The sequence below is a fragment of the Larimichthys crocea genome, chromosome VII (assembly GCF_000972845.2).
Source record: "Larimichthys crocea isolate SSNF chromosome VII, L_crocea_2.0, whole genome shotgun sequence".
NCBI classification, from domain to species: domain Eukaryota; kingdom Metazoa; phylum Chordata; class Actinopteri; family Sciaenidae; genus Larimichthys; species Larimichthys crocea.
In genome coordinates, this window is record NC_040017.1 from 1,284,344 (window position 1) to 1,298,207 (window position 13,864).

The following is a 13,864-nucleotide window of genomic DNA, read 5'->3' on the forward strand; positions in this document are numbered from 1 at the left end:
ATTTCATCAGTAACATTGAACTCTATGAGGTCACAGTAAATCTGTTTTTCTTTTATTTGTTGTTTTTCTTTGACAAAATCTGAGTTATGTAACCATGTTTTTCCAGCTCACTCAATATATTTGTGTGTATCTGTTGATCTAGAGCGTCTGGTACGAAGGATGTGCCTGTCACTGTCCCAGACACAATCACCACCTGGGAGACGGAGGCTTTCTGTTTGTCCCCTCAGGGTTTTGGTGGCCCCTCGTAAAGAGATCACAGTTTCCAGCCGTTCTTCCTCGAGCTCAGCCTGCCCTACTCCATCATCGGGGGAGCCCTTTGAACTGAAGGCAACCGTCTTCAACTACTGTCCAGCTGCATCATGGTAATGACTGTAGATAAAGTTGACTTGATACTTCACTGGTTGTCTATGGGAAAGCCTTGTTTCAAGCTCTATGAAACCGACCATCCTGTTACTGTCATTTGTGTTTAAGCCTGACATTGTCTTCATGCTAATTCTAATGCTGTGACGGCACCGTGGAGCACTGGTTAGCATTGTCACCGTGTTGTGGGTTTGAATCTGCCAGCCAACTGGAACCTTTCTGTGTGGAGTTTGGATGTTCTCCCTGTGTCTCTGAATAACGAACTGGAACATAAAAATAAACATCATAAACATCAGGACAAAACATAGAATATGGATGTGGGATTAAGACTCTATATCCATCAAATCTGTTACAAGGCACGGACACAGGACTCAACTGCAGGACTCGGGAGGCAGATAGGGGAGGTAACCAGTCTTTAATTACAATCCAGGGTTTGGTACAGAGGAGATCAGTCAGATAAGGCAGGCAAACAATCCAAAAGAGTAAGGCAAAGGCAGGGTCCAAAAACAGGCAAAGGTCAAAACCGAAAAGCACACTAGGGAAACGCTGGAAAGTAGGACACCTGGTACACTGACAATCTGGCACTGGGGAAGGGAAACAAAGGGATTAAATAACAGGTGATTAGGGCGTGACAAACATAAAGTGGAAACTGGGAGACTGGAGTAGGTGGAACAGGGACTGGATGTGACAAAATTTCTTTTTGCATGAACAATTGTTCCACCTGAATACTTCCCACAGACAGGCCTGTCCTCTTACTCGTCAGCCCAGTTGTTAAACCTTTAAGACTTCTTTATGTTTGGACATGAATAGATGAACACAGATGATTTACTCCTGAATAGTCTTCATATTTTCTGATGATCTCCTTTTTACATGTTTCCGACACCAATAAATCTAAACTCATGGATGTACAACAGAACTTAAGTGGTTGGGTTTTGAGTTGAGCTGCTAAAGCTGCTCTGTATCTCCATTCAACAGATCACTGTGACTCCAGCACCCTCCTTAGATTACACCCTCACCCCCCTCTCTGGTGACAGTACACATCCTGTCTGTGTGGCATGAGCGCAAGACCCTCAGCTGGACCATGGCTCCCTCAGTCTTAGGTGAGCATCGAGCTTTCACACTTTGGTGTGAGATGTTAAAGGATGCCATGGTGGGGAACTGTTGTTCCTCTTTGCACAGCCAGACTTTTCCATCACTATGTATTTCACGTTGTGTGTGTTGACCTTTTTTAGGAGTGGTGAATGTGTCTGTGACCGCTGAAGCTGTGGCGTCCCAAGCTTCATGTGACAATGAGATTGTTAGTGTGCCAGACAGAGGTCGTATTGACGTGGTCACACGATCTCTCATCGTAAAGGTTGGTACAAGATGACAAAGAAAAAGTTTGTCTTTTAACCAGCATTTTTGCCATTTCACACTTATTTTCTTCCCTCTCAGGCTGAGGGAACTGAGCTGACAAAGACCCACAACTGGCTGCTCTGTCCAAAAGGTCAGTATGGTTTACAGCAGGGATGGGGCAAGACGTTAGGAGGAGTCGAGTGGTGATAGAAACATTCATTAGTTGCAGGTAACAGTTAACTGAATTTAACTATGACTATTTGTGGCACTCTGTCTCATTGATATTCCATTAATAACATTTTTGTTTTATCACTGATCTCTGCTTGACGTTTGCTTCATAAATGTTTGTCTCTGTCTTGTACACAGGAGAAGCTTTGACAGAGGAAATAAACATACAACTCCCTGAGAACATGATTGATGGATCTGCCCGTGCTTCACTCTCTGTCCTTGGTAAACTAGTCTTTCTTTAACCAGTCAGATTCAACAGACTTACCTCCCTCATTATGAAGGGCTTCAGTAATACAATTGCACTTGTGTATAAAAACCATTGCACTTTGCACTTTGCAGTCCATTCTCAGTGTATGTGTCCTGCATGAAGTGAGTCAGCGTTTTTTTTGGGCAGGTGACATTCTGGGCCGAGCCCTGAAGAACCTGGATGGGCTGCTGCAGATGCCATATGGTGTGGTGAGCAGAACATGGCTCTTCTGGCCCCCAACATTTACATCCTCCAATACCTGAAAGACACACAGCAGCTGACCCCGGCTTCAAGGAAAGGCTACCAACTTCCTGACTAGTGGTGAGTCTCTGTTGGTTTGATATTTAAAATCTTCAGATCTGTCAAGTTTACCGTCTGTAACAATCTGGTGCTGGTTGAACAAAATAAAAGCAGAAGATCTGTTTGTGTGTAACATAACCCAAAGGCCACCAGGGCAAGCTTTGTTGCTTTACTCCCCCTTGAACATCTGATACATGTGTACAGTATTATTAATGCCATAATAACCATGTTTCTGTTGTTAAACAGGCTACCAGAGACAGCTGAACTACAAACATGACAGCGGTGCTTACAGCACGTTTGGAACAGGATACGGGAACACTTGGTAAGAACATTATTGATCAAGGGCACTATATCCATTTAGCATTTAGCTTAGCATGAAGCGCTATGTTGGTGACTTTTCAGAGACATTACACAGACCAAGTGCTTCCTCTGCACTTCATTCTGACAGGAAATGTCTATCTTTGTTTAAATATCCTCAGGCTGACTGCTTTTGTACTGAGATCTTTTGCCAAAGCACAGTCTTTCATCTACATCGACCCGAAAAGATTGCAGAGTCAAGACTGGCTGGAGAGAACAGCGAAAAAACGGCTGTTTTCTACAGTTGGGAAAACTCTTCAACAACAGAATGAAGGTAAGATCTCTCACCATAACCATGCCTACTTAAAATACAAGTGTTGAAGGCTGTAAGGAGTGTGATGTGCGACTGACGCGTTTTCCGATCTCCCTTGATTAAAATAAAAAAATATGTATATTTTACTGTGAAACTGTATTATATGGCTTTACTTGGATGTTCCACTTTAGGAAACTTTTTGATGAACCAACAAAAAATCTAATGCCAAAAATAAAGGTGAAAATTAAGCCCAAAAGCCCAGCATTAGCACCTCCCTCACCTGAGCACCATGCCCTAGGGCCTAGGCAGTGGCGATATGTCAGGTAAAGAAGACCCGACTGTTCTCAAGGTACTCATAGCTTACACTCTGAATAGTATCCATTAAAGCAGACATGTGTATGACTATTGTAGCCAAACTGATGCAGTGTGCCAGATGTTCCAGACGGAAACTGATTCTGTCAAAGAGGAGTTTTGCCCTGTACTAGCTGCCCTCAAAACAACAAGTGAAACACATAGTAAGAAACTCATGGATCTGGAGTCAGCGGCTGCTAATGTCTCGGACCTGACCACAATACTTTTAAACGGCTTTTGAAGGAGCTGAAAGGGACACAGACCAGGTGTGACAGTTTGGACGGCTTTTCACGCAGAAACAACCTAAGGATAGTGGGGATTAAGGAATCAGCAGAAGGACCTCGTCCCACGGAGTTTATTGCAGGGTTTATGAATAACACGCTTGACATGGATGAGAGGCCCCTGGTGGACCGGGCACACAGATCACCCTGGCTAAGACCCTGAGAAGGCCCTGGGACTTCATTCTCAGGGTTCATTTTCTACCATGTCAAAACGGAAATTTTATGCTGAGCCTGCAACGCTACAGTGGAGTTTCAGGGACAGAGGTTCTCCCTTCTCTATCCTTAGCTATTCTACCAAAGGGACATATCCCCACCTCTTATAGATGGAGGACAAACCCTCGGTGAGTACATAGATCTCTTGATGCACTTGGACACATCTTTAGTGAAGTACCTGGGTCATCTAGGTTTCGGGTCTTTCAACATCAGGCCTTCCCTGAGTGCTTTGGGACAGATGCTGAGGATGTGTTCCAGTGTCCCTCTTCCTTGGCACAAGGTGCATGTTGTGTTTCTGTCTTGCCCCAACAAAAGAAGTTAGCTGGGCTGGGCAAGATGTCATACACTGACTGGATAAGGAACTTGATGCAGTAAGGTTCAGCCTTAACCGGCTCAGCCCATGAGCTTTTCCTGTCCATGGCTTGCTCCCATCTGGTCCTTGTGCCTTGTTGCCTCAGTCCCACTATTTTTTTTACATTGTTGTAGCTAGTAGTTGGAATGCTACCCAATCCTGACTGACAGATTGTCCACTATCTCCCAGTCCCACCTTGATGCTGGCTTGGGAAACCTTTTGGATCACTGGATTTCTTATACTGGAGCACCTCCCTCATTCAGCTGACCTCCTCACAGAGGCCTGATGGACCGTAGAGAGCAATCCTGCATAGGCTTTTGGGCAATTCCAACCACCTTCTGAGTTAGCTGCTGACCCTCCCCTCAAACCTTTCCATGGTGGAGAGTGGGAGATCATATACCAGCAATGGCCACAATATTCTGGGGAGGAAGCCATGCTGGTATATCCAGGCTTTGCATTTCCCTGGTAGGCCTGATTTGTTGTATAAATTGATCGAAGAGGTCCTTCTAATTTCTAACTCAAATCCTCCTACCTGTGGGCAGATTCAACTACTCTCTCTCTCGTTGCGTTGTGTATTTCACAGAAGAAGGCCGTCACTTGGCAAACTTGTCGTTTATTTCGGACATCTGGCAGAAGGATCAACACATAACGTCAGTCCCATTTTCCTCACACACACAACACACGTCGGAGGACAGCAAGGTCCGACTGCCCAATTAGTATTAAAATGAACATACATAAAGAACAAAATGTAATATACCTGGCAGAAGGATCAACACATAATGTCAGTCCCATTTCTCACACACACACAACACACGTCTGAAAAATATAAAATGAAAAGAAAGTACAGGTTAGCTAACCATGTGCAATTAATCTGAAACAATAGCGGAGCTCACAACTCATGCACCTACCAGGGAGACAGCAAGGTCCGACTGCTGCTCTCACCCGGGATGTACGACCCTAAACTACAGGGGTGCTGCCTTCAAGGTCAATAGGACAATAAGTGTGTGTGAGTTTTTATGGCAAGTGGAATCATCTTCACCTTAACTCCGTTACACCAGTGTGTCTTGTCCGTAGTTAAGAGCCACTCGTCATTTTGTCTAGTCACAGTCCGAGTATCTTTGTCACCATCAGAGAGTTTTTTTGTTGGTCCTTTGCTGTTCTATTTTCATAGCCATCGAAGTTAGTGAGTTTAGTTTTTCATAGTCGAGTCCCTTTAATAGGTGTTTTGTTTTTCTAGCTTCATAGATTAGTTTTAGATCATTCAAGTCACTTCCCTCTTAGGACCGGTAGGAAGAACACCGGTAGGAGCTTCTCTTCCAGCTGTCAGAGAGCTACAAAAGCCTCAGTAAACAACTTACACATCAACAGCATTGTCCTGGTACTACCACTAAACTCCCGCTTGAAGAGCTACATTCATGGCTAACATTACGCTCCATGACAACTAAGTCCTTCTATGAAACGCAAATAAAACCATCACCAACCTGAGGGAAGATAACCGTCGGCTGTCTGATGAGCTGAAGAACAAAACTACCCTACTGTCCACCTGTGTGGAAGTGGCTCATGAGCAGATTTCGGATTTCCTCGCTCACCGCGGCCCTCCAGGACACATGGCACTGGGACCCCACCACCTGTCCTCGGCCATCACTCTGCTCGACACCGGTCCGCCCACCGCCTTGGACCGAGGTGGTCTGTGGCGGAGGGAAACCCTTGGCTGCCACTCTCCCATCACCCTGCCTTGAACTTTCCAACCGCTACGAGCCTCCGTCCCTCGCAGCGGCTTCACCTGCACCGGCCAGCGGCGTCTCTACGGCTTCTCGCCCTGGTGGTCCAAACCGGAAGCACGGCAGCGCAGTGGCTTCATCTTCACCGGCCAGCGGTGTCGCCCGCTCTGGTGATTGCCCGGCGTTACCCTCGTGGGCGACTTATGGCGCCCGTAGTTGCTCTACCGCGGGACCAGAACAGCAGAGACCGCGCCAGGTGACGACCTCTGCAACGCGACGGAGGCTCCTGAGGGAGGCAGTGCTCCGTCGCTCCGGCGACCTCCATCATCCAAATTGCACACCTGGCTCTCCTCCCATGGCTGTGTCTGCCACCCTGCCGCCGACCCAGCCACTCCACCGATACTCACCTCCTCGTCCCCCTTCCCCCCAACTACCTTGATAGTGGGCGATTCAATAATAAGAAACATCCGTTTTTTCAATGCCACTACTAAAATGTTTCCCTGGAGCCACAACATAAAAAATTATGGATATGCTCCCAAACCTACTCCAAGCACTCCCATCCTCCGTAGAGCGGGCCGTTCTTCATGTCGGCACAAATCATGTGGCCCACGGAAATTTGGAGCAGGTCAAAGAACATTTTAACGGCCTATTCGGTATGCTAAAAGACTCTGAAAAAGACATCTTCATTAGTGGCCCTCTACCCACGTTCCAACGCGGAACCAAACGCTTCAGCAGACTCCTATTTCTCCACTTCTGGCTCCAGGCAGCCTGCAGGATTCACGGTTTTATCTTCATAGATAACTTCAATCTATTTTGGATAGGGATGTAAACCGTTAATCGATTAATCGGTTAACTGTTGAAAAGAATTTAATCGATTAAATTAAATTAAATTAATCGGGTTAACTGAATCTAGGGCCATTTTCCACAGAAGTTTTTTTCAGTGAGATTTCATGGTGTCGCCAGTTGAGGGCGCCATAGCTTAATCTAGGCCACAGCAAACGTACCTGAACGTAACGCGGCGACAGACCCGGAGTGAAGTATGGAGCATTTCAAACTAAGTAATGATGACAAAGACGCTCAGTGTAAACTCTGCGGTGCTACGTTTAAGTTCAGCAGCTCTACAAGTTCACTAAGATACCACCTTCAAAACCTGCATGCAGGCGTGCTGACGCGCTAGCAATTAGCATTAGCCACTAAGAATGAAATACATGCTAATTGCTAACATGCTAATGCTAATTGCTAGCGGGTCATCGCTATCTGCTCCTGTGTGTAAATAAACATGCTCAGCACACTCGTCACTCTCAACATTTCCGCGGGAAATTGTTAAATAGAGGCCCTCTAATTTTACTGTCACCTTCCTCAGGGATGATTGAAGCTGTGTTCAGTACTACATGTTACTGTAAGTTTCCAGGGCTAGTAATCTTACTGTGACCTTTCTCAGAACAAGGGAGATTATAAGTGCTGCTGCTAATGTTTCCAGTTTTTCATGTAAGTACTTTACCAGATAATTATATGTAGGCTTAATATTGTGTAGGCTAAGCCCATATTGTATAGCTTTAAAAAATATTTTATGTTGCTTAATGTTTCACATGCAACAGGTGAGCCAGTGCACAATTATTATTTTTTATGTATTTCAATTTTCTGTGCAGAATTTATTTTGATTAAATGCCATATCTGTACCGTATCCCAACTGGTACAATAAAACATTAGTTGAGGAATATAACATGCATTTTTATTCAGTATATAAGCAATATTTAGCTTTATGTTAAAGACACCGTGAGAAATGTATGTTCTCAGGAAAAAAGCAGCTTATCAGTTAATGGTTAATCGATCGATAAGGTCAATCAACTAACAATGAATTAATCGATAATTTGCATCCCTAATTTTGGAACAGGCCCTCCTTTTACAGGAACGAAGGACTTCATCCTAACAGGCTGGGAAACCGCATGCTCACAGACAACATACTGCACACAGTACAATACGCCAGGTGTGCATGACTATATACATCTCACGCCCCTCTGTGTTCCTTTCTGGTGTCACCTCAACCCATGTTACCCAGCACTACCCCCCCCTACTGGCCTTCAGTGGCTCCTCTCATCAAAAACTCTTACACTGACAGTTCTGTGCCCATAATAAAGTCACATACTCTCTCCCCAAGACTGAATACCAGAGATAGTAGACCACTGTCTACTCCGCACATTGACCAACAGCTGATAAACACCGTTACTGGAAATCGCCCATTTCCTCCTCATGAACTTACTGAGCTGAGCAGACCACGTGGAGTAAACTTCAGTCTTCTTCGCCATTTTCCAAGACACATAACTATTCACAAACTCAAAATTGAACTGTTTAACGTACAATCTCTGAACAATAAATCATGCTTACTTCATGACCACATCCAGGACAAATGCTTAGACCTCATGTGCCTCACAGAAACCTGGCAGAAACCAGATGTTTTTTCCGTGTTAAACGAAACCTGCCCTTCTGGTTTCTGCTACCTCCAGAGAGCACGCACCTCAGGCCAAGGCGGTACTTCTGATGAACTTTGGGGGTGTCTCTAATTCTCCTTAGCCAAGCGTCAATAAATAATACAGCATAAGACATCAGAGGCTCCTGAACACTTTCTTCCTTCCTGACCTCACCATTGACCTTTGACTTCAGCAATTTCTCCACAACAAGTTGGACTGGACAAGAAACACAGAGGCTGTCTACAAAAAGGGCTAAAGCCGACTCTTCTTACTAAGGAGCCTAAGGTCCTTTAACATCTGCCGTATAATGCTGACGATGTATTATGAGTCTGTTGTGGCCCGTGCAAGCTTCTTTGCTGTCACATGCTGGGGCAGTGGGCTGAAGATAGCAGACACCAACAGACTAAATAAACTCAGGAGAGCTGGTGATGTCGTGGGGGAGGAGCTGGACACCCTGATGACCGTGGCAGAGAGAAGGATGCTGTCCAGGCTTCAGTCCATATTGGACAATGTTTCACACACTGGCTCTGCAGAGGAGCTCCTTTAGCAGAAGACTCCTCTCACTTAAATGCACCACAGAGCAACACAGGAAATCATTCCTACCTGCGGTCATTAAACTCTATAATGCCTCCCTCAGAGAATCAGACACACCCCCTTCTGTAATCTGACACAAACACGGTCAATCACTTTTTGCAGTTGTTGCACATTATTTAACTGTAAATTTGATCCATATATATATATATAAGATATAGATATATATAATATAATATATATATTATATTATATATATTTTTATATTTATATTTTGTTCTTAATAGTTGATGTTCTTTAACATATGTTGTTTGTTTGTTTGTATACCTGGAGTATTTTAACAAAGTATTTCTGATTCTGATTCTGATTAAGATGGTAGGATTTTCAGTTGTAGTTTTCGCAGCCAACCCTCTTTTCCGAGGCGCCTTCTGTTGAAAGTTCTCCTTTTGCGATCACTGAATCCTAGGCCTGATAGTATGAGTATTATATAGAAACAGGAAGAGATGCAGTGACTACTGACCTGCACTGAAGCACATGCGGTACCCTTCACCTCCAGGCTGTGTTTTCCTGTCACATCCTTCAGCAGCTCCTCCTGGTAGAGCAGTTTGTTTGTCTGATTTACATCAAATGCAGCTGGCTACTAGGAGACTGGACTGTCACTGTGCTGGAACCCTTCGGACGGAACACCAGAGTGGAGTAGAGAGCCAGAGCCTGAAGAGCCACCACTGTATCCACACAACATCAAATAACTTAATATCCTTGAATTCATACAAATGGAAACTTTTACTTTTGTTTACAAATGCTTTCATATGTAAGATATGTCTGACATAAGACAATTGCATTTAAACACAGGGCAGTATACTGTGTATGTGATTTGTAGTTAATAGGCTATAACACCACAGCTCTTCTTGATTGGTTAAATCACCAAAATTAAAGAAGAATATTGTCCAGCTTTACGCTGTTTGGGCTGTACCTGTGGTGGAGGAGAAGCCTCCATAATAGTTCTGCTGTCCTGTGAGCCATCTGACGATGCGGGTGGTGTAGCCCAGGTCTTCAGTAGTAGGAGAGGCACTGAGTTTGGCCAACATCACGTAGGAGCTGATCTCCACAGACAGAGAGGCTGATGTTTCTGTTGCTGTCTGAGACCAGTGAAGCAAACCTCCTACAAACAGACCAGCAGGCACAAAGTGAGCTACATTCACAGTCATGAAGCCAGAGTGACTTCCCTGAGGTGACCCACCTTGGCTTATTGAAACTGTGTCTAGGTGCTGGCAGAAGATGAGCACGGGTCTCCATGTCTCCTGCCAGGGTGAAGACGTACGCCATCAGAGCGTGTGTGTAGGTGTTGCTGAGGTCACTGATGGACTCTTTGAGGCAAGACAGGCTCTTCTTCACCACTGGAGCCTATAACAGATTAATAGAACACAATACCCTAAATTACATAGTTAAAAGGCTGTTGTGGATTTGTACTTTTTGTGGCCTTTAACTATTTTCACCACCATCTTGAAGAAAATGTGCTCTACTCCAATTATAAAACGGTGGTATTCAACAATAATAACATACAATAATATGATTTGATATGTAAAACTAATGTGTACATATATTAAATGATTGAATGATTAAATGAAGAGTAAACTGAAAAGAGCACCGATCTCTGCCAGGTGAGTCCCTGTTATTATAGCTACAATTTAAGAACCTGCAAACTGGGAAGAGAACAAAAGAGAAAAAATAATTTACATTCATTAAATGTATAAAAAAAAACCTACCAACTTCTTTGCTTTTGTTCTTACCGTCTGTGTAAAAAGCAGTTTACAGTTTAGAAAGCATGAGCTATTTTTTATCAAGGAGTCAAACTACAGACACATTCATCCCAAGAAGGCAGCAGTGATGTAAGCACTGGAGTCACTTCATCGGACACACCACCCTGTGGAGAGGAAGCATCATACAGACATGATCATCACTGTACCTCTACCTCCAACATTCACAAAGTGGATTCAGGCACTGCTTACATTCAGATTGCAAATGGTGGTGCCCGTTACTGGCACTGTTACTCTGGCCAAATAAATTTGAATCCGATGGACATTTGCTGCAATTATGGCGTTTGGTTGGCATTTATTACTGAGCCATGAATGACAGGGGTGCTGATAGTGCAGGGAATATGAACAGATTTAACCTTCTTTAGTTTCATTCATTATCAGTCACTTTTATAGAAACTCTAAAGGGACCTTTAGCTTACCTTCATTCTGTTGTTGAAGTTTTCCCAACTGTAGAAAACAGCCATTTCTTGTTGTTTACTTTCCAGCCAAGTCTTTGACTCTGCCAATCTTTTCTGGGTCGATGTAGATGAAGACCGTGCTTTGGCAAAAGATCTCAACACAAAAGCAGTCCAGCCTGAGGTATTTAAACAAGTTAGACATGTCTAAATGAAGTGAAGAGGAAGCACTTGGTTGTGTCATGTCTCTGAAAAGTCACTGAACATAGACTTCATGCTTAAGGTCATTAGCTAAGATATTCATGCATTAATTCTTGTGTTAGGACATCAGTACATTAGTGGTATTTTCAGTCAAGAACAGAAGTTATAAAATGAATAAAGGAAGAATGAAATCAAATTTTCCATAACATCATTCAGTGCAGTCATATTATCTACACTCAAAACAAAATTTTGGCCAAAATGCAGGACTTATGCATTTCCATTACATGGAAAATTTCCATCCATTTGAATAACATAGTTTTAATATAAATTAACTAATAAACTTAATGTGAATCAAGTAATACGATTTATGTAACAGTCCTAATAAACTCAATATGCTTCCACTACACAGCAGTTAGTATGTAAACCAGGTTTATGCATTCAGTATTATAAAGTCAATTTGTTTGCCAAAACCCACAGCGAAAATGAATGCAGTCATTTTGAGTTTATTAGTACTATTACATAATCTTAATTAATTATCTTATTACTTGCTTCACATTAAGTTTGCTAGTGAATTCATGTCCAAAATAATGTTTTTGAGTGTACTCTGTTTTCTCGAGGTAAACTGTATGTCATGGTATGAAATGGTCAATTTTGCACAGATGACGATGGTCAATAATGTTCTCACCAAGTGTTCCCCATCTCCTGTTCCAAATGTGCTGTAAGCACCGCTGTCATGTTTGTAGTTCAGCTGTCTCTGGTAGCCTGTTTAAAACAGAAACATGTTATTTGACATTAATGATACTACACCTGTATCAGAGGTTCAAGGGGAGTGAAGCAACAAAGCTTGCCCTGGTGGCCTTTGGGTTATGTTTACACAAAACAGATCTTCTGCTTTTATTTTGTTCAACCAGCACCAGATTGTTACAGACGGTAAACTTGACAGATCTGAAGATTTTAAATATCAAACCAACAGAGACTCACCACTAGTCAGGAAGTTGGTAGCCTTTTCCTTGATAGCCGGGGTCAGCTGCGTGTGTCTTTCAGTATTGGAGGATGTAAATGTTGGGGGACAGAAGAGCCATGTTCTGCTCACCACATCCATATGGCATCTGCAGCAGTCCATCCAGGTTCTTCAGGGCTCGGCCCAGATGTCCCTGCCCAAAAAAACGCTGACTCACTTCATGCAGGACACATACACTGAGAATGGACTGCAAAGTGCAAAGTGCAATGGTTTTTATACACAAGTGCAATTGTATTACTGAAGCCCTTCATAATGAGGGAGGTAAGTCTGTTAACCTGTCTGAATCTGACTAGTTAAAGAAAGACTACGGCTAGTTACCGAGGACAGAGAGTGAAGCACGGGCAGATCCTTCAATCATGTTCTCAGGAGTTGTATGTTTATTTCCTCTGTCAAAGCTTCTCCTGTGTACAAGACGAGAACAAACATCTTATGAAGACAAACGTCAAGCGAGATCAGTGATAAAAAAAAAATGTTATTAATGGAATATCATATGAGAGACAGAGTGCCACAAATATTCATATTTAAATTATATTGATGTAGAATTGTCAAGATATGATGTCCTTTATCTTGAATGAGTGTATTTACAGACACATAAGGAATTGTTAATGTGTCATTTTTTTTTTTTTAAGATAATTTTTTTTGCCTTTTTTTTTATTTGATAGAGACAGCTGAAGAGTTGACAGGAAATGTGGGGAGAGAGATGGGGATGAACAGCGGGAAAGGGCCACAAGGTCAGGACTCGAGCCCGGGCCAGCCGCAGCGAGCCTTCGCATATGGGGCAGCTGCTCACCGGCTGAGCAAAGTGCCACCCCAAAGTGTCATATTTCTTAAACGGAGTTTGGTTGTCATAGAGTTTTAAAATTAATTCAAACTGCTAATATGTTTATTTTGAATATTTTAACCACTACAGAAACACCAAGTAACAGCTATGGTATGATAAGTTTTCTGACCGTGACTGCTGTTAGTTTATTAATATTAATTATTGGTTGTGTATTGATATTTAAAATGTAATCACTTATAAAAATGTAAGATCTTTTGCTTGCTTGCACAAACAGATAATCATAATGAAATTAAACTGTTACCTGCAACTAATGATGTTTCTATCACCATCGACTCCTCCTAACTTCTTGCCCCATCCCTGCCACCATACTGACCTTTGGACAGAGCAGCCAGTTGTGGGTCTTTTTCAGCTCAGTTCCCTCAGCCTGAGGGAAGAAAATAATGTGTGAAATGCAAAAATGCTGGTTAAAAAGACACTTTTTCCTTGTCATCTTGTACCAACCTTTACGATGAGATCGTGTGACCACGTCCATACGACCTCTGTCTGGCACACTAACAATCTCATTGTCACCTGAGCTTGGGACGCCACAGCTTCAGCGGTACCAGACACATTCACCACTCCTAAAAAAGGCAAACACCGCGTGAACTTGATC

At 43.1% G+C, this 13,864-nt stretch overlaps 1 protein-coding gene, 2 long non-coding RNA genes and 1 pseudogene across 4 annotated transcripts in view; 1 reads left to right on the plus strand and 3 right to left on the minus strand.

Moving 5' to 3' along the window:
* The first annotated feature begins 1,407 nt into the window (after positions 1-1,407).
* LOC113746160 (alpha-2-macroglobulin-like) lies at positions 1,408-3,026 on the plus strand. The gene is made up of 7 exons (XM_027280863.1): positions 1,408-1,460; positions 1,593-1,714; positions 1,795-1,846; positions 2,062-2,145; positions 2,318-2,491; positions 2,717-2,792; positions 2,950-3,026. Exons 1-5 carry the CDS (start codon positions 1,442-1,444, stop codon positions 2,431-2,433), a joined length of 393 nt encoding a protein of 130 aa, XP_027136664.1. The 5' UTR covers positions 1,408-1,441; the 3' UTR covers positions 2,434-2,491; positions 2,717-2,792; positions 2,950-3,026.
* A 1,800-nt stretch (positions 3,027-4,826) lies between these two features.
* On the minus strand, positions 4,827-9,620 carry LOC113746163 (uncharacterized). The gene is made up of 3 exons (XR_003462644.1): positions 9,518-9,620; positions 5,035-5,093; positions 4,827-4,903 (listed from the first exon to the last, which is right to left on the minus strand). It is a non-coding gene; the product is annotated as an uncharacterized LOC113746163 (long non-coding RNA).
* Positions 9,621-9,637: 17 nt separating this feature from the next.
* LOC113746036 (murinoglobulin-2-like) lies at positions 9,638-11,453 on the minus strand (annotated as a pseudogene).
* A 1,126-nt stretch (positions 11,454-12,579) lies between these two features.
* LOC113746161 (uncharacterized) overlaps positions 12,580-13,864 on the minus strand; it is a 6,858-nt gene continuing 5,573 nt past the window's right edge. For both annotated transcript variants that reach the window (XR_003462642.1, XR_003462641.1), the window contains exon 3: positions 12,580-12,832. This is a non-coding gene — a long non-coding RNA (uncharacterized LOC113746161). The remainder of the gene's footprint in view (positions 12,833-13,864) is intronic.